A 19,578-nucleotide genomic window follows, 5' to 3' on the forward strand; every position below is an offset into this window, starting at 1 on the left:
GTGTGGCCTGCCAGTCAGCATGTTACTTCATAAAGAGGCCCCAAGAATGAAGTGTAACTAAGACGCAGAAACGAGGCAGCGATGGCGTAGCTTTGAGTGGTCAGGTTGTCTAGTCTCCAAGTTTCAGATGATAGCACAGTCAACTTAGGTGACATGTTCAGTGTGGCTTTTGTATGACCTTTGTGTGCAAGAGAATGCAGGTTTATTGTCCAAGGAATTGACGTGTCTGTTGAGAGAGAGACACACACACTTTTTGTGGTGGTCGTGGTTGTGTTTTGTAGGGACTGGGCCTGTATGCGGCTAGAGACATCGAGAAGCACACCATGGTCATTGAATATATTGGGACCATCATTCGAAATGAAGTAGCAAACAGAAAAGAGAAACTTTATGAGTCTCAGGTAAGTGCCACAGGCAGTCCTCTTCTCTGGCCTTGGGTCATGTTGTCCAAACATCCTGAAAGGCAGGGCCAAGCTGGCTGTCGTGCTAGGTCCAAGGTTGAAGGAAAGCCCTGGCTGGATATTCTTGCATTTTTCTCCCGTTTTCCCCATCAGTCTTACCTTTTCCACCGTGGGTACTTGCATGGATATAAAACTGGAGATGACTGGACAGGCGTTACCGGCGACCTGCCAGTCCGCTGATGCCCGCTCATACCGTGGAAATGGCGGCTGGGCTGGGCTCGTGTCCACAGCCAGTGAGATGCGGGTGCCTGCCTTTCAGTTCACCTCTGACCTGGGCTTCCTGCAGCGGAGGGACCACGGGGACGAATGGTGACTGTTCTCTCAGAACCGTGACTTTCCTTTCAGAACCGTGGCGTGTACATGTTCCGAATGGACAATGACCACGTGATCGATGCGACGCTCACGGGAGGGCCCGCGAGGTGAGAAAGGGGGGTCTGACCCGGAAGCGCTTCTCTTCACAGGGTCAGAAGAGACACATTCAGGGCAAATCCATTTCAGAGGAGTTTTATTTAAAATTGTGTATCTGTTCTTGTTCTCTAAGTGGGCAAATAGAAACGTAATAATGAGGAAAAACTTTCCCCTGTGAACTGAGTTTTTAAAGCTGTTTCTTTCAGTTGTTTTACAATAAACCGTTTTCTGAAATGGCACCTTGCAGATACATCAACCATTCCTGTGCCCCTAACTGTGTGGCTGAAGTGGTGACTTTTGAGAGAGGACACAAAATTATCATCAGCTCCAATCGGAGGATCCAGAAAGGAGAAGAGGTAAGAGTGTGGGAGCGCCTGTGTGCACGTGATTCGTGTGTGCGGTGAACTTGCTCGGCGGCTTTCCATTCCTTATCGCTAGAAAGTTCCCCGTGGTGGGTCCACCCTGGCCCGCCACGGTTCACCGTCCGAGCTCCCTTCCGGCAACACTGGGAGTGTTGGCCACGTCCTCTCCCTCCCGCTTCGTCCTCCGAATTCCGCACCCCCGTCACGCACACTGCTGATTGTTGCCTGTGGAGGTCTCGGGAACATTCTGGCTTGTGTGTGAGGTCACCGTGAGGCTGTAGGCAGCACGTCTGGGCGCGCCGTGTGGTTCCAGATCGCCCGTGTTCACTTTGGATCAGTAGAAGCTTACAGCGTTCTCATTTCAACAGATTGTCAAACAGTTTGGCTATTAGTTTTTTCAGACTGCTAAACGCTGGACTTGACGTTTCTTTGGTCTCACAGATGACCTTGGGCCAGCATTTCACCTGTCAAGGTTATTACTGTCTCAATGGCCTCCTTTACGTCCCCAGTTTTGTCTTTCACAGGGGTCGGCACACACCGAGGCAGCCCTAGCTCTGGAATCGGAGTTTGCTGGAAAGCTCCCGCCGAGCAGTGGGTTTCTGTAGGAAACCCGGTTAGAGGGCCCAGGGCCTGAGTGTGTCTTGGCTGGAGCCTCAGCCTTTTGTGAAAGGAGCTGTGGCTTTATGCTTGTATTCTTTGTCTCCTTTTGGCATTCCTTGTTGTAAATCCAGAGTTGACCCAAGGCCCATTTTGGCACTTGAAGTAACTTGACGTGTAAATTAGAGAAAGTGTGTGAGCGCCCAGCACGGGCCAGTGAGCAGCGAGGGGTCGGAGCCTCGGGACCGCTGGAGGCCCTCTGCCCCCCCCACTGACGTTCCTCGGGAGGTCGCTTAACTTCTCCGAGCCTCCACTGCCTTTTCTGTGAAAAGGGGGAATGATTTCCTCAGGAGGAGCTCAGCAAATAAGCTAACCGAGTGGAGTGGCGTGTCATTACTAAGAGGTGACGCCCTCTCCTTCGGGGTCGAGAGGAAGGCTCCAGCGGTGTCCTAGTCTGTCTCCTGGGGCCCGCCCGTGTGGCAGTGCCAGGGCCCAGGCCGTGGTACCGGGGCGCCGTGCGGCCTCCCACCGACCTGCAAACAGGGCTGGCGTGCAGCCTTAGTAATGCCGTAACCCCTCGATAGAGAGCCGTTTAAACACTCGTCAGGGAGGGGACATGGAGGAAAGAGATGGTAGCTGGCAAGGCAGTGCCTGTGTCAGCCCCTCAGGAGGCGGCCACCCGAGCAGGTCCGCCTGCCGGGTCAGGGCACGGGGGAGCCGGAAACTCCTGCCTCCCAATTTCCTCCGTCCCTCTGGGAGCCCAGCGGGACTCAGCCAGGCTGGGTTCTGCACTTCTCAGGGGCTCCATGGCCCCACCTGGGTCCTTGGGAAGCCCCAGCACACAGGTCTCCCTGAACCCATGAGCCCTCCCCTCCGACCCCCGTGCCTCCCCGCCCCCTCCCTCCCCTTCTCCCCCGCCCCTCCCCCCACTCCCGGCCTGCTCACTCTGTGTCTTTGCCGCGGGCAGCTCTGCTACGACTATAAGTTTGACTTTGAAGATGACCAGCACAAGATCCCCTGTCACTGTGGAGCCGTCAACTGCCGGAAGTGGATGAACTGAAATGCATTCCTTGCTGTCTCAGCGGGCGGCTTGTCCCTAGGAAGAAGTGATTCAACATGCCATTTGGATTTTGCAGACAGAAAGATATTTTTGTTTTCGTTTTATGACTTTTTGAGAAGTAGCTTCTGGGCGTTCTGATTTCCTCAGTCCTTTAGGTTAAGTTGAAGCAGCACCAGGAGGCCGACTTGAGGTTAACCAGGATTCCAGATGGTCCAGCACTTTTGTTTCCTTTTTCTTGTTTTCTTTTTGTGGGTGGGTTTGTTTTGTTGTTTTCGTCTCACTGAGGAGAAAGAGCCGAAGCCTGTCCTGCCCCGGGCTGGGGCCTTCCTATGAATGTAAGACTGAAATCACCAGCGGAAGGGAGATGTCCAAAGTGCTGGCCACGGCCTTATCTGAAAAAGGGGCAGGCCCTCTAATTTAAAAAGTTTTTTAAATAAGTAGACACCACTGAACAAGGAATGTACTGAAATGACTTCCTTAGGGATAGAGCTAAGGGATAATAACTTGCACTAAAATACATTTAAATACTTGATTCCATGAGTCAGTTTATTGTAGTTTTTGATTTCTGTAAAATAAGAGAACCTTTTTGTATTTATTATTGAATAAGTGAATGAAGCTATTTTTAAATAAAAGTTAGAAGAAAGCCAAGCTGCTGCTGGTACCTGCAGAACTAACAAACCCTGTTACTTTGTACAAATATGTAAATATTTTGAGGAAAAAATACAGTATAAAAATAGTTATTGACCAAATGCTCCCAGGCTCTGCAGCAGCTCGGTGCTTGTGAAACGTTCGCAGGGATGTCACAGTGTAACTGTGCTGTTAACACGCATGCGTGGGGATTCTGGAACAGCCAAACGTCAACCGAGTGCGGGTTTTGGGAACTAGTCCAGTCGTCCTTCGTTGTTTTATACACCTGACTTCTGACAGAACGGAGTGTATGCCATGACGACAACTTTTCTAGCTGTTTTGGTAACAAACTAATTTTTTCATATTATACTGTTGCCCTCCCCTACTTCTTCAGTCAGGTTTTTTTGTGCTTACAATTTGTGATAACTGTGAATAACTGCTTAAAAATACACCTAAATGGAGGCTGAATTTTCTTCAGCAGAAGTAGTTTTGATTAGAACTCTGTTTCAAGCCACAAAGAATCATGTAAACATACTAGGATCATGTAGCAGGAACCCAGATCTAACTCCCTAGCCTTCTATTTAACACAAAAATTTGAAAAAGAAAAAAAAAAGGAGAGACTTGATATGCTTGCAAGCTGCAGGACTCCGGCAATAGGGTTTTGGAAGATGTAATTTTAAAATGTGTTTGTATGAACTGTTTGTTTACATTTCTTTAATAAAAAACACTGTTTTGTGTTTGCTTGTAGAAACTTAATCAGCATTTTGAACCAGGTTAGCTTTTTATTCTGTCCTTAAAATTCTGGTACTGACACTTCACAGGCTAAGTATCAAATGAAGTTTTGTGTGCACAACTCAAGTGGGCTGTAAGCTGTCGGTATGTTCAGTGGCGCAGTTCTGGACTTGTAATGTATATGGCATGATGTATTTTTATCTTACAGAAGAAATCAATTGTATATATTTTTCTCTTGATAAATAGCTGTATGAAATTTGTTTCTTGAATATTTTTCTTCTCTTGTACAATATTCTGACATCCTACCAGTATTTGTCCTACCGGGTTTTTGTTTCGGTTCTGTTCTGTATAATAGTATCTAATGTTGGCAGAAATTGAATTTTTTGAAGTATACAGAGTGTTATGGGTTTTGGAATTTGTGGACACAGATTTAGAAGATCACCATTTACAAATAAAATATTTTACATCTATAAAAGCCGCCTGAGTCTCTGTCAGCCCCTCCAGTGTTCTGACTGCAGGTCTGAAACTGACAGTTGCTTGAAATCACTGACGTCGGGTCCACCTTCCCGAATTATGGCATCTTGATGGGGCCAGCGCGGTCCTGCTTGTTCTCAGCGTTTAGATGAAGTTCATAACTCATTGCAAGTAGAGATTCTTCCTTGCAGGTGAATAAAGAAGGGAACTTCGGTTTCTTTTTAACTAAGGCCTGATTAAAAAATACTTGTGATGCCTTCTTCCCTTGTGTAAAGTCTATTTTTAATTGTTAAATTGCACTCCTAGATGTATTCTACGTGGTTACAGACTTTATTTTTATAATACTGAATGTATTTAACATATTTAAGGAGATTGCTTAGAATTAAAATTGTTCAGAATCCCTCGAGATGATATTTTACTTAAAGAGGTTTTACAGTTGTGAAGAAACCTGAAGCCTTTTTTTTATGGTTTATTTTTTCTACTTCTAGTAAAACTATATATATAATGTGAAATACGTTCATTTATTTTTCAATTACACTTGACGTACAATGTTATATTAGTTTCAGGTGTCCAACATAGTGATTAGACATATAGCTTACAAAGTACTCCCCCCAGTTAGTCTGGTAACCATCTGAGGCCACGTACAGTTATTATAAACATTATTGACTATATTCCCTATACTGTACTTTACATCCCTGTGACTGTTTTGTAACTACCAATTTGTACTTCTTGATCCCTTCCCCTTTTTCACCCATCAATTTGTTCTCTGTATCTATGAGTTTGTTTTTATTTATTCATTTATTTTGCTTCTTAGATTCCACATTTGAGATCATTTGGTATTTGTCTTTCTCTGACTTATTTAACTGAGCATAATTCCCTCTAGGTCCATCCATGTCGTCACAAATGGTAAGATTCCGTTCTTTTTCATGGCTGAATAATATTCCATTGTATAAATGTACCACATCTTCTTTCTCCAGTGGTCCGATGATTCACACTTAGGTGCTTTCATATCCTGGCTATTTTAAATAATGATGCATATTTTTTTTTATTTAGTTTTGGATTTCTTTGGATAAATACCTAGAAGTGGAATTGTTGGGTTATATGTTCTATTTTTAATTTTTTGTGGAACCTTCATATTTTTCCAAAGTGCCTGCACCAACCTGCAATCCCACCGGCAGTGAACAAAGGTTCCCTTTTCTCCACATCCTCCCCAACCCTTGTTTGTTGATTTCTTGATGATGGTCATTCTGACAGGTGTGAGGTGATACCTCATTAAGGTTTTTATTTGCATTTCTCTGATGTTCACTGGCGCCGAGCATCTTTCCATGTCTACTGGCCATCTGGATGGCCTCTTTGGAGAAACGTCTATTCATGTCCTCAGCCCGTTTTTTAATGAGTTGTTTTTTGGGTTTTTTTTTTTTTTTGGTATTGAATTGTATGAGTTCTAATAGTTTTATTAGTAATAATAGGTTTTTTGTGGGATATTTAGGGTTCTGTGTATGTACTGTCATGTCGTATGAAAATAATGAATTTTACTTCTCCCTTTCCAGTTTTAATCACTTTTATTTCCTTTTCTTGCCCGATTGTTTCGGCTACGACTTCCAATACTATGTTGAATAAAAGCGGTGAAAGTGGACATCTTTGTCCTATTCCTGATCTTAGTTTTCAGCTTTTCACTGTTGAGTATGATGTTAGTTGTGGAGTTGTCATGTGTGGCCTTTATTATGTTGAGGTACGTTCCTTCTATCTCCATTTTGCTGAGTTTTTATCATAAACGGATGCTGGATTTTGTCAAATGCTTTTTCTGCTTTTGTGGTGTATCAAATTAATTGATTTGCAGATATTCACCCAACCTTGCCCTCCAGGAATAAATCCCACAGTGACCTGACTGGTCACTGCCTGTGTGAGAGGCACCTGGGAGAGGCTGTGCTGCGACCTGAGGCCAGATGCTGCCTGTTTGGGGCTTGTGGACCTTTAAGAGATTCGGGGAAAGTCTGCAGCCAGGTGGGAGAGTTGGGTGGGGTGGGGTGTCGGGGAATCACCTGGATGGAGTGAATGGTATGAGCTCGGTTAATGGACAGCTCAGATGTGGTGCCCATGTACACCAGGTTGGCTGGGTGGGAGGACACTTCAAGGAACCAGTGGCCCTTGGCAGCACGTCGTCCCTTGAGAAAGTCGCCCCGACTGCTGCTGCTCCATCCCTTGTCCTGAAATTAGTCAATGTACGTCCTCCCAGTATGTCCCTGGTACTTTTTAAGCTGCTGCCCCTGCACTGGAGCTTAGAGCGAGTGGGTTTGTGAGGGAGTGTGCGCAGTCCTTTTAAGAGAAGCGCCTCAGTATTTGGCAGCCCCTTGTCTTTCTCTGACACAATCCCTGTTGGTTTTTAGCCAGATGTTATGGGGACTCCTCCTCCTGGCACTGATGCCCTGGGTTGGGGAGCCCAGAGTGGGGCTGGGACCCCTTGCTCCTAAGGTGGGATCTCTGCAGCTGAGATATCCTTCCCGACGCTTAATTGCCACACTGGGGGTGTGGGACCTGCCCATTTCATGTCTCTGCCCCTCCTACCAGTCTCGATGTGGCTTCTTTATATGCTTAGTTATAGGAATTCTGTTCAGCTCGTCCTCAGGTGGTCTTCAAGGGTGGTGGCTCTGTAATTTGGTTGTAACTCTGGCGTAGTTGTGGGACGAGGCTAGCACAGCCTTACGTACTCTACTAGGCGATGTCCTCCCCTCAAGATTTCTGCAACAGATTTTTAGCTTGTGCTTCCTGAACACCCTAAAATAAGAAGCATTTGTAATGTGTGGTTTTACAGAAATTCTCAGAACACCTATCGGCTGACAAAACTGTTTTGAATACTATTCTAAACCAGTTGCTGTTTGGGAAATGGTCAGTTTTGCGGAGCTGGAGTGTTTATGGTCAGTGCCGGGTTTTGAAGCTGTTGTCAGTCAGTGCAGCCTTCTGTCCTCTGACCCATCTTGATCGCTAACAGTCAGACATGTAAGAAAGGGAACATCTGAGTCATCGCAGAGCCTGGAATCTGCTTTCTGCTGGAGTGGACGCCAACTTGTTGCCTGGCAAGGAAGGGCAAGGAAGGTCATTATTGCTATCAGGTCTACTAGTCTGAACAGGCTCTCGGGGAGAGAAAGTATGGGAGGTTATGAATCTGTAGGAGGAAACACAGTATTGCGCCAAGTGTTGATTCAACCCCAGATAGTTCTCTTTGCATGGCCACCTGGTGCCTCAAACCTGGGAAAAGTCCCCTGGCAGTGGACCCCCGGGGCAGAAGTCGGAGGAGCAGCAAGGCCTGTCCCTGCCATGGCGGATGTCACTAACTGGGGAGCGGCAGTGGTTGCTTACATCCTTTGATGAATTTACTCAGTGCTGAAATGAGATAGCTGTGGTCCCTGGGATCACTGAGCTTGATCCTAGTGGGGGAGACAGATGAAAACAGGCACTTTCCAAGACACATCTAATGTGGAGCTGGGAGCCAGGAGAAGCCTCCCTCAGGTGGTGACGTTTAAGCTAAACCCTGAGAAATGAAGAGACAAAAAGGGGCCCAGGGGCAAGGCCAAGGTTTAGCAGAGGCATGGCAGAGAGTGGCCGGAGGTGACGTGGGAGTGAAGCCAGGGCCGCGCCACAGGGATCCTGACGACTGAGTGCAGTGAGAAGCCACTGGAGGAAGAGCTGTGACCCTGAGCCACCAGGCGACACCTCGTGTGCTGTCGGGCTGTGCAGGCTCTGCCCTGATCCGAGCGGGAGCAGTGGTGCCAGGACAAGGCCGTGGTGACAGCAGGAGCAGGAGCAGTAGCTAGGCTGTTTCCCAGTGACACGTCACCCTGGCCTGTTCTTCCTCGCTGGCCTGCTGTCACTGGGCTGCCGCACCCCCCTCTCCAGTCACCAGGCAGAACTGCCCTTAGTCTGGTCCTGTGGTACCGAATGCAGTGGTGTTTGTCGTCACAGGTGACGGAGTTCACAACTGTCTCTGAAACTCTTCTAACCCTTGTTTCGTGGGCCTCCACCCTTCCCTGGTTTTCTTCCCATTTCTCAGGCTTAATCTTTTCCCTAAAAGGATTCTACCCATTTTTTAAGTTTAAAAAGTTAAATAATGTCGATCTGAAAAACCACCTCTAGAAGGTCACGTGTTCCAGGAAGCCCCAACTGTGCAGTAATCTGGCTTTTACGATGTGACACGTTGCCGCAGAGAGCAACACCCTGAAACCCAGCCGGGCGCTCAGCTCTTCAAACGCTCCAACACGAAACAACTTCCGAAGCCTGGGCCTTCCTTCAAATATCACGACGGGAGAGCCAGTCGCAGAGCTGAGCTGAGCTGACCTGTGCACTAAGGACAGAGCGTCTTGTCACACTGTTGACAAAAACAGCATCAAAAATGGAGTCGCCAGCCTGGAAGCAGCTGCAGAAAGCAGGCAGCCACAATCCATGATCACACACTGACAGCTTCGAGGAGAGAAGCACTCCTTGCATTCTGGCTAAAGGAGAAAAGCAACCTTCGTTTCATTTCCGTGATGCACTGATGCCTTGCAGGTGCACTGTGACAAAGGAGGCGGCGAGGACGGCTTTAAAATGTGCACATAGGGTTCGAGCTGGGGGTGCCCACAGGTTGTTAACGGAACTCAGGAGAGCCACCCACTGCCTTCTGGCAAAGCTGAGGGATTCTGTGCCTGGAACCTAAAGCAGCTGGGTAAGTAATACGCAGCGAAGCTCGGTGGGTCCCGAGGCTGAGCAGCCAGCAGACACGCTGCACAGGCCAGGTCTCAGCTCGGACCTCGGGCCTCAGGCCTCGCACTGCTGCTGGGAAGCACGGCGCATGACAGCACACGCGTCACCTGCAGCTCTGATTGCTCAGCGCTTCCATGACCTGAAACGGAACCCACGTTCTACTAGGTAGGAGGACAGCACCTCTCTTCCCATCAGCGCCAGCCACACTTAGTTCTTCTGGAATCTTCCGTCCCTCTGGCAGGTGCCACACAGGCCTTCAGAGGTGGCCAAGGTCTCATGGGGCTGCCCCGTCTGTTTCCAGGGTTTTCTTTCATCATGAGGATATTGCAGAGGTCTCTATGTCAGATCTGTCTGTTCTGAAGACGCCGCCTCATTTCTGCGCTGCGGCCAGACCCCTCCTTTCCCAGGCACATGGCTCCCCATTTGGTTTCTGAAGTTCTCTCTTCCTGCAGACTTGGGTTCTCACATTGAAGCCTGCTTTCTGGGACTCCAGAAAGTTTTTTCACCCAGTGCTTATTCCAAGCACTGAAATACAGGAAGTACTTTTTTCTTTGATGGCAACCTTTACTTTGCTGCGTAAAGTGCCCGCACGCTCCGCGCTGCTCACCCTGGAGTCCCAGGCCCACCTGACACGTGTCCGCTCCTCCCAGCGCCCCACACCCACCCACCCTCCCTAGTTGCTCCCTCCCAGTGCTTCTGGCCCCGTAGCTGCAGCTTCTCCCCTCTTGCCTTTTAATGTTGCCGCCCACTCACCATGCTCCCGCCCTCGGCTCTCGAGCCTTCTGCTCTCCAAGCTGACGTCACTGGACGTGTCCAAAATGGTGACAACTTTCCTAACAGCTCTCTTCTTACCTTCCAACCCAGGTACAGCCACAGCCTGTTCCTTGTTGCTGTACCAGCTTGTCCCATTGCCATGAAAGCTCCCCTTCAAAGACTCAGTCTTCATTTTCTTCCCCAAAGCTGCTCCCCCGACACGCCCTGACTCCGTGGCAGCCCCGCCCGCAAGCGCGAGTCCAGCTCTGAAGCTGCTGCTCCCGATTCCCCTCCGCCTCGGCACAGTTCCTCCCTGCTCAGGCCCGGGTGCTACTCTGCACACCCTCGGGTCCTCCCTGACGGCCCGAAGAATCCCGCGGCCTCTTGTCCCACTCAGTGAGTGATTACACTGAACTTACACTGCACTCGCCAGTCTCACCAGCCAACACTGCAGGGCAGGGACTGGATCCCTCGGCTGAGAAGCAAGTGTGCTGCCATCCTTGGTCCCCTCTGCCCTGCTGTGTCCAGAAGGCTCTGGCTTCTGCTTGGGGGAGCAGGAGGCTGGAAACCAGGGTGTGTCCGCTGCTCTGTGGTGTCAGAGCAGGCGCCTCCTGTTGGGTCTGCAGCTCCCCAGGAGCCCCGGGCTCAGGCGAGCTTTCTTCCTCTGGCCCTTCAGGCTGAGTGCAAAGTGCCCGCCCCCGACCTCCTTTGCTCATCCCATGGTAGCCCCTTCAGAACCCCGAAAAGTGTGCCTTCTGTTTCCTAGTGGGACCCCTGATAGAAGGAAAGACAGTCAATTTTTGAAATAATACATTACTTTTGACAGTGTATAGTACAACACTCTTCTAAAAATATTTTATATTGTTTTGTGATTAAAATAATATCCTTAAAAACAAAAGGAGGTTAAACAGAAAGGAAAAACACCCTAAAAGTTAATACGTTTTTCAGATACCTACCTTAAGTAAACTGCACTTTACTAGTCTTTTAAATAATTTTTTATCGAGAGGTAATTGTAGATTTACAGCAAAGTTGCAAAGAGAATCCAGAGTCCCCAGATGCCCTGTACCCATCTCCCCCGATAACTACCGACATTAACATGGGTACATTCTGTAAACCACAGACAGCGTTCAGAGTTCCCGTTTTCTCCATACTGTCCCTTTTCTATTCCAGGATCCGATCCAGGACAGCACGTTGCACTGGGTCCTCCTCATGTCTCCTTAAGTCTCCTCTGGTCTGTGACTGACAGGTTTGCCTCATTTTTCATGACATTGACCACAGTTTTGACAGTTTCATTCTACATTATGTTCAGGTTTTCCTTTAAAATTTTTAGCACATTGAACATATTTGCAATAGGTATTTTTTAATAATGTTGTCTGCTAATTCTATCTGTTTCATTTCTGGGCCTGTTTAACTAACTGCTCTTTTCTCCTGGGAACAGGTCACATTTTCCCGCCTTTTCCATGTCTAGTAATTTTTATTGGATTGCAGAATTTGTGCGTTCATGTTGAGTGCTGGATTGTGGTGTTTTCCTTTAAAGAGTATTAGACTTCATTGTGACAAGTTACCCGAGAGTCAGTTTCCTTTTTGAAGCTTTTTAGGATGAGTCTAATTTAGCATCCCCCCGAGGGGAGGCCGTTGGGGGCACTTACTGGACGCCTCAGGTGTTCTGCCGATCCCCAGCCCGTCGTGCTCCCTGGGAGTGGTTCCATGTCACTTCCCACTGCTTGTTTCCTTGTTCTCGGCCCGTCTCATGGGTCACACTACTGTGCAGTGAGACTCAAATGAAAACCCCTACGGACATTTCTGGACCCTTCCTCTGCTAGCTCCCTCCTCTCCCATGTGCTGTGCTGCAAAATCTGGCCGAGGTGGCCTCCCTGAACTGTTCTGTATCAATTCAGCAAGACCTGTAGCCTGGGTTTGGGTTTCCTCTCCGAGTGGATGTGAGGGTACCATCCTGTGGTGCCGGTGACCCCATGTCTACGGCTGGTCCATGTGTTTTCTTCTCCTTTTCCTCATTTGCCTGAGGACAAGTCTAGATCTTCTCACTCCCTCTTGGCCAGAGCAGAACTCTTTTCTTTTTGATTGAAAATCTTTCCTTTCCATCAAGTTCTATTTCCTTTAAAGGCATTATCCTGTTTCATTGCCCCATGTTCCTTTTTATTCTTCATTTCTAAAATTGTTTGTCAGATTTCTAATTCTTGCTTGAGTTCTGTCCCATTTCTGAGTTATCAAATTCTGCTTTACGTTGTCATTTCAGGTAGTGTCTTTCAGCTTGTTTTAAACTAGTAGCTCTAGCTGGGATCCGCTCTGGGAGCGTGTCTCTCTGGCGTGTGTCATTCCTCCCACATGACCTCAACTTGATTCCCCCCACTTGATGCTGCGAGTACAAGGGCTTAAAGGACGAAACTGTGCTAAGGGCCTGATGCGGCAGGACGTGCCTTCACCCCATCTAGCAAAATTGAGGCTAACTGAATGCAGCTATTCCGCCCGGTGCTGGGACAGCCACCCGCAGCTCTGCACCCGTGGAATGGACCCTGTCTTAACCGCAGTGGACTGAGCCCCGACTTACTAGACTGTTCCTGCCTGCCGGCTAGAGCAGCCGTGACTGAGCCTACTGTTCCTCCTAAAGGCAGAAAACTTGGGTATAAATGCAAAGAAGGAAGAACAGTAGGTGAGCTTAAAGGAACGCAGAAATCCAATCTTACATTAATACCTCAGAGGAGGCTCGGAGCAGGAGACGCCACCGCGCTCCATTATATATATCACAGGCCTGAAAGGGCGAAGAAGCCGCGTCGCTGAGACCACTCCTCCTTTTGGAACCGCACCGGATCGAACAGAAGCTTGCAAACCAAGTGGCGTCACCCTGGGAGATATTTTCCTGTATGTAGTATGATGTACTGGAAAATTATTAATTAATGATGGAGATTCTAGTCATATGTCACCATCTTTTGACATTTATAGTTGTTTTGCTATTAGGGATCCATGTTCACAAACCAGGGGATAAGCTGTGATAATGTGATTTATAACAAATACATTTGGTCTTTGCCCCATTTCTGGCACAGCTCCTCAAAACCCTTGGAAGTTCCTGCGTCGTGACAGTGATAAAGGTGCCTGTTACGTGGATGAGGATCAAGGAGGTGACTTGGAGCAGCCACCTAAGCATGGGGCTTGGCTGGCTGCCAATAGAGCCCAGCACGTGATTAGAGGGTGGGCGCTTTCAGGCCCCCTCACCCCCCGCCCCACCTCCGGGGAAGGGGGAGAAGTGGAGGTGGCATCAACTGCCAATGGCTGATTTCCTCAGCCACGTCTGTGTAGAGAAGCCTCCGCAAAAATCCGAAAGGTCTGAGCTGGCAGAGGCCATGGAAGTCCTCAGCTTACTCCGCTTTTCCATCTGGATGCCCAGTTATTGTCTGTCTTACCCTCCTTTCAAACTGCTACACGTGAGTCCTAAAAGATGCTCTAGCAAATTCATGGAACCTGGGGACAGGGTTGTGGGAACCTCTGATTCACAGCTGGTCGGTCGGAAGTGCTGGTGACAGCCTGGCCTTGCAGCTGGCATCTGGCTGGTGGGGGACGTCCTGTGGGACTGAGCCTTCAAGCCGGCGGGATCTGATGCTTTGTCAGGAAGACACTGTGTCAGGGAGACACTGTCTGAACTGAGCTGAGGGGCAGGACACCCGCTAGTGTCTGAGAAGCGCTCGGTGTGCGAACATCTCCACGCATTTGGTGACGGAATCAAGTGTTCTGAGCAGAAAAGGAGCCCACAGGAGACAGGTAGACTGGGCTTTTCTAATGCAGCTTGTGTCTCCTTACGGGATCGGACTGCACTCCTCTTCTGTTGCCCATTTGGTGAGAATTCACTTTTCCTGGACTTTGAGGGCTGGTTCGGACGGCTGGTCTAACTCCACAGAGCTCCCTTTTCTAACGCACGTGCACACCGGCTTGCTACGACGTGCCTGGCTTTGCGTCTCTCCTCTTAGCCAAGCTTTACCTTTCTTTCTGTTCTCCTGTCCTGCTCAGTGTTTATTCCGTTCCCAGCAGTTTGTGCCCAGGCTGGGGCCCTGACACCTGGAGGTAAGTGAGCTTCGAGAGTCCTGAGGAGCTGGAGTGGGAGAGTCACACCACGTGTCCTGTCAACCCATTGCCAATTTCAGGTCCTCTTCTTACTCTTGGGTCGGCCCCCATCACCACATACTCTGGTGTTGCCTCCTTCGCTTTCTGCCCCACGTGTCAATCACACAGGTCTTAATGGCTGGTAGTTTCCCCGACCCACCCTGTCTTTGACACTGGGAGGTTTCTGTCACCTGGTTGCTCTGTAACTGGTACCCCTGGGTTCGGTCTGGCTGTCTGGTTGCCCGGCTTATACTGGGTACCGCCTGGGGCAAGATGAGACTCTGCTGCTGCTGCCGCAACCTCCTCTGCCATTTCCTCAGAACCAGGTCAGTCTTTTACTTTTTCCATTTTAATGCGTGTGAGGTGGTATCTTAAAGTGTTTTCATTTGCATTTCCCTGATGACTGACATTGAACACCTTTTCAAATGCTGCGCTATTTATACATGTTTGGGTCTATTGAAGTGTTTTGTCCATTTTAAAAATTGTGTTGTCTTTTTATTGAATTTTAAGCACTGTTCATACACACTGGATACAAGTCTGTGACGTTTGTTTTCATTTTCTCAGTGGTGTCTTGAGCAGAAGATTTTACTTTTGTTGAAGTCTAATTCATTCATCTTTTTGACTAGTTCTTTTAATGAGTTAAGAAATCTTTGCCTAAAGTCATGAGGATATTCTCCTTTGTCTTCCTGTTTAGATCTATGACCCATCTTGTTGAATCATTTTTGTGTATGGTATAAGGTTTCATTTTTGTCTGTAGGGATATGAAGCTCTTCTAGCACCATTTGTTACAAAGATTGAGTTGTACTGGTTCCTTTGCTGAAAATCAATTGCATGTAATCAATACATATATATATAGATATAGATATATAGATATATCTATATCTGGGGCGGTCTATTTCTGTCCCACCAGTCTATTCATTATCCATAAGCCATTATCACAGTCAGTCTTGAATTTGTGCAAGTTCTCCACTTTATTCTTTTCAGAATTATTTTGGCTACTCAGTTGTATGCATTTCCATGTTAATTTGAAAATAAGATGGTCAGTTACAAAAAGCCTACTAGGATTTTGGTGAAGGACAGCATTCAATCTGTAGATCAAATTGTGGATAAATGAGTTTTCTAATCCATGAATATAATACACCTATCCATTTATTTAGGTTGTCTTTACTTTCTCTCAGCAATGTTTTGTACTTTTCATTATTCATATTTTTGATGCTATTGTAAATTGCAATACCATTATTTTCAATTTAGAATTGTTTGTTGCTACTAAAGTACATTCAGTTTTGTATTGACCTGTATTTTGTGCTCCTGATAGTAAGGGGGTTGGTTGATCTAGACATAGTTTTGAAAACTCACTGTGATTTTCAACATACTGGATCATAATCTTCAAATAAAGCCAGTTTTACTTCTTCCTTCCCAATGTACATACCTTTTCTTTCTTTTTTTTTTTTTTTTTTTTTTGCCAAATGCATTGGCTAAGGCCTTCACTACAAATGCTGAACGGAAATGGTAAGTACAGGCATCCTTGCCTTTTTGTTATCTAGTCTTTTTTTTAATGAGACTCATTTTTCTTGGATGGCCTTTATCAAGTTGATGAATTTTCCTTCCATTCCTAGTTTGCTGAGTTTTTATCATAAATGTGTGTTGAATTTTGTCAAATTTTTTTTCTGCAAGATCATAAGCCTTTTCTCTTGTGTTAACATCATGAACTATACAGTGATTGATTCTGTAATGTTAAAGCAACTTTACATTCCTGGGACCAAACCCACTTTTCACCAGGTATCGTCCTTTTTATATATTGCTGTGTTTGATTTGCTAATGTGTTTATAAGGCGTCTTCTATATTCATGAAGAATATTGATCTATAGTTTTCTGGTGTATTGCTTTTAAAATTGCTCATAATACCAAAATTTCACAGTTTTCCAGAGAGGTTGTGTATTGGCATAGTTTTTCCCTCTAATGTTTGATAGAATTCACTAGTGTGCCTTGAGTTTTCTTTGTGGGATGATTTTTAAAACTACAAATTCAATTTGTTTAACAGGTAGATGGCCATTTAGCTTATCTAATTCTTTAGAGAAGTTGGGTTATTTGCTTCTTTCAAGGAATTTGTCCGTTTTATTTACTGGCATGAAGTTGGTCATACTCCCTTATCCTTTTTTTAAAAACAGAATTTATTTTTTAGAGTGGTTTTAGGTTCACAGCAAAATTGAGCGTAAAGTACAGAACATACTCACAGGTCCCCACCATCAGTGTCCTGTGTCACGGATGAACCTATGTGACATCATCATCCAAAGTCACATTCTACAGGTTTGATTACTGTATAATGACATCCATGTGCCATTATTATGTTACACACACCAGCTCCACTGCCCTAAGTATCTCGTCTGCTCTGCCTGTTCATCTCTGCCTCCCTTTTCCTCTGGCAACCACACTGATCTTTTACTGTCTCCATGGTTTGGCCTTTTCTAGAATGTCATATAGTTGAAATCAGACAGGCAGTAGATTTTGAGACTGGCTTCTTTCACCAATTAATATGCATTTATGTTTCCTCCATGTGTTTTTGTGGCTCAATAGTTCACTTCCTTTGAACACTAATACTCAGTTTATCGATCAGCTACTGAAGGACATCGTGGTTGCTTCCAGGTTTTGGCAATTAGGAATAAAGCTGCTAGAAATAAGATACTTGTGTGGGCATAAGTTTTCAGTTCCTTTGGGTAAATACTAAGAAGCTTGATTGTTGGATCATCTGGCAAGAGTATGTTAGTTTTGTAAGAAACCGCCAAACTGTCTTCCAACGTGGCTGTAGCATTGTGCACTCCCACCAGCAGTGACTGAGAGTTCCTGTGGCTTCTTACTCTTTTTAACATTTGTAGAACCTCTATTAAGGTTGCCATTCTTTTTACTGATGTTGGTAATTTGTGTCTTAAAAAAAAAAAAATTTGGTTTTATTGACATTCTTAATCCAGTTTTTGGTTTCATTAAGTTTCTCTATTTTTGTTTTTTCATTTGTTTCTGTTCTAACATTTAATATCTCTTCTGATTCTTTGCTCTTCTAACTTGCTTTTCTTTTTCTATTAAGGTGGAAGCGAGGTGAGTGATTTCAAATTTTTAATCCTTTTCTAATATAGGTGCTTAGTGCTATAAATTTTCCAAGTACCAAGTTGGCTCAGTCCTATAACTTTGATATGCTATATTTTCTAAATAGCCTTTTGATTTCTTCTTTGACCCACAGGGTATTGGGAAGTGTGTTACTGGTAGATTTTCCAGGTTCTTTCTGTTAGTGATTTCTAATATAATTTTCATGAGTTGAATTTGTATAAATTATTGAGACTTGTTTAATACTCATAATCTACCTTGATAAATGTTTCATGTGTACCTGGAAAGAATGATTGTGTTCTTGTTGGGTGGAGTGGTCCATAAATGTTAATTATGTCAAGTTGGCTGACAGTATTGCTCAAGTTTTCTGTAGCTCACTGATTTCGATTTTTCTGTATACTTGTTTTATCTATTATTGAGAGGTGTGCTGAAATCTATTATAATTGTAGATAATGTCTACTGGCCGTTCTGATAGAACAGTCTGGGTGGCATGGATTTTGAAGTTATTAGATACATAAATGTTAGGGATTCTTTACTCTTAATGAACGGACCCCTTTATTGTTACGAAAACAACCTTTACCCCTAGTAACATTTTTTGCTCTGAAATCCCCTTTGACTAATAGTAATATAGCTACTCCAGATGTCTTTGAATTAGTGTTCAATATGCATCTATTTCTCATCTATTTTTAACTTGTGTCTTCATATTTAAAGTGAGGCAGCATATATAGTTGGATCTTAGCATTTTTATTCAGTCTAACAATCTCTGCCTTCTAACTGGGGCATTTAGGTTTAATCAAATTACATTTAATGTGATTACTGATTTTATTGAGTTTAAATCTACCATCTTGCTGCTTTTTGTTTTCTGTTATGTACCGTCTGGTCTTTGAAGTTGAATGACTGATTAAAAGTTTAGAATATAGATACAAGATATACTTTAACATGTTTCTAATCTGTTGCTTAAACTGCTCTGTAGTTCAAGATAAAATAACTGAGAAAGTACCCAGTAACATGAGACCGTCTCTGAGATGTAATGGTAGAAAAAAAAACCCTCGCTTTGTATTTAGGCGTTTAGTATATACAGATGATTCCTAAATTTGAATCTCTGAGATGTGTTTTGAGATCTCAACCTCTATTTAACAACTCTACCTGGATGTTTCATGGGAAACTTGAATATCAAATATCCAAAGTCATGTACCTTCAGCTTCAAACTGATATAATTCAAGCTAAGAAACTGAAACTTCGCTCCGGGCAGGGTTCCTGCCCAGCGTATTGGGTCAGCAGCTGAACATCTTACCATGTGTCACATCCGTGGGACAGCTCAGACATGAGGCCCCAATCCCAAAGAAAGGTAAATAATTAAAAGGATCCTTTATTTTAAATGAAGATAGTACCATAATTCATCCAAATAATTTAGAATAGTTAACTGCCTCTTAAATATGATCTTATACATGATGCCTCCTGAAGTTAAAAGAAATCTGGACTCAGTTTGTCTGTCTACGAAATCTTCTAAGAAAGGAAATCATAACAAGTTCCTGATCAGATACACGCCATTAGAGAATTAAAAAGCATAAATAAATTTGAATAGACCTAGCTATTTGCAGGGTTTTATCCTTCTGTATAAACCTGACTCTTTATATTAAAACTGTATTCTTGTCTCTTACCATAAGCAAGAAATTCCTTAACAGCAGCTCAGAAATGACCTTAATGTCTTGGTGAAACATACTTCTTCACCTCCCGAGGCTCAGTAGGTCCACACTCGAGTACATCTGCTGTCTCGCGTCTGCTCATCTTCTCAGGCATCTGTCTCCACAGGACCAGCATGATGAATCACCATTCCAGCCTGGTGTCCACCTTAACCTTCCAGATGCCACTGCTGGGAGGAGGAGCCATCACAGATCGCCATAGCAACGTAGCCTTTGTGACTCAATGGATCAACCACTCTCAGGCACTGTCCAACTGACACCTGGTACAGCCGATTATTCTTCTGGAAAATAAAAATAAAAAGAGATAGCAAGAAAAAAAATGCCACCAGTTATGTACTTCAACTTACAAAACACTTAACTGTCAGAATACGGTAAAGAAGATATAGTAATCCGGCAGAGATGTGGAACATTTAAGACTCCTTACGGGATGCTACAAACTCACAGCGACCTTCTCCGGGG

The 19,578-nt window shown here is 45.4% G+C and overlaps 2 protein-coding genes across 21 annotated transcripts in view; one reads left to right on the plus strand and one right to left on the minus strand.

Moving 5' to 3' along the window:
• Nucleotides 1-4,804, plus strand: part of KMT2C (lysine methyltransferase 2C) — a 220,031-nt gene extending 215,227 nt beyond the window's left edge. For 7 of the 17 annotated variants that reach the window (XM_033098943.1, XM_033098950.1, XM_033098947.1 and 4 more), the window contains 4 exons: nucleotides 282-398; nucleotides 804-877; nucleotides 1,114-1,222; nucleotides 2,793-4,803. In XM_033098943.1, coding sequence (XP_032954834.1) covers nucleotides 282-398; nucleotides 804-877; nucleotides 1,114-1,222; nucleotides 2,793-2,885 — 393 coding nt within the window. In that variant the 3' untranslated portion in view covers nucleotides 2,886-4,803. Of the gene's footprint in view, nucleotides 1-281; nucleotides 399-803; nucleotides 878-1,113; nucleotides 1,223-2,792 lie in introns of all 17 variants that reach the window. The other 10 variants (XM_033098949.1, XM_033098954.1, XM_033098955.1 and 7 more) reach the window with 3 other exon arrangements.
• Nucleotides 4,805-15,851: 11,047 nt separating this feature from the next.
• Nucleotides 15,852-19,578, minus strand: part of GALNT11 (polypeptide N-acetylgalactosaminyltransferase 11) — a 49,533-nt gene continuing 45,806 nt past the window's right edge. For all 4 annotated transcript variants that reach the window (XM_033098872.1, XM_033098869.1, XM_033098870.1 and 1 more), the window contains one exon: nucleotides 15,852-19,400. In XM_033098872.1, coding sequence (XP_032954763.1) covers nucleotides 19,269-19,400 — 132 coding nt within the window. In that variant the 3' untranslated portion in view covers nucleotides 15,852-19,268. The remainder of the gene's footprint in view (nucleotides 19,401-19,578) is intronic.

This window comes from Rhinolophus ferrumequinum, chromosome 26 (assembly GCF_004115265.2).
Source record: "Rhinolophus ferrumequinum isolate MPI-CBG mRhiFer1 chromosome 26, mRhiFer1_v1.p, whole genome shotgun sequence".
NCBI classification, from domain to species: domain Eukaryota; kingdom Metazoa; phylum Chordata; class Mammalia; order Chiroptera; family Rhinolophidae; genus Rhinolophus; species Rhinolophus ferrumequinum.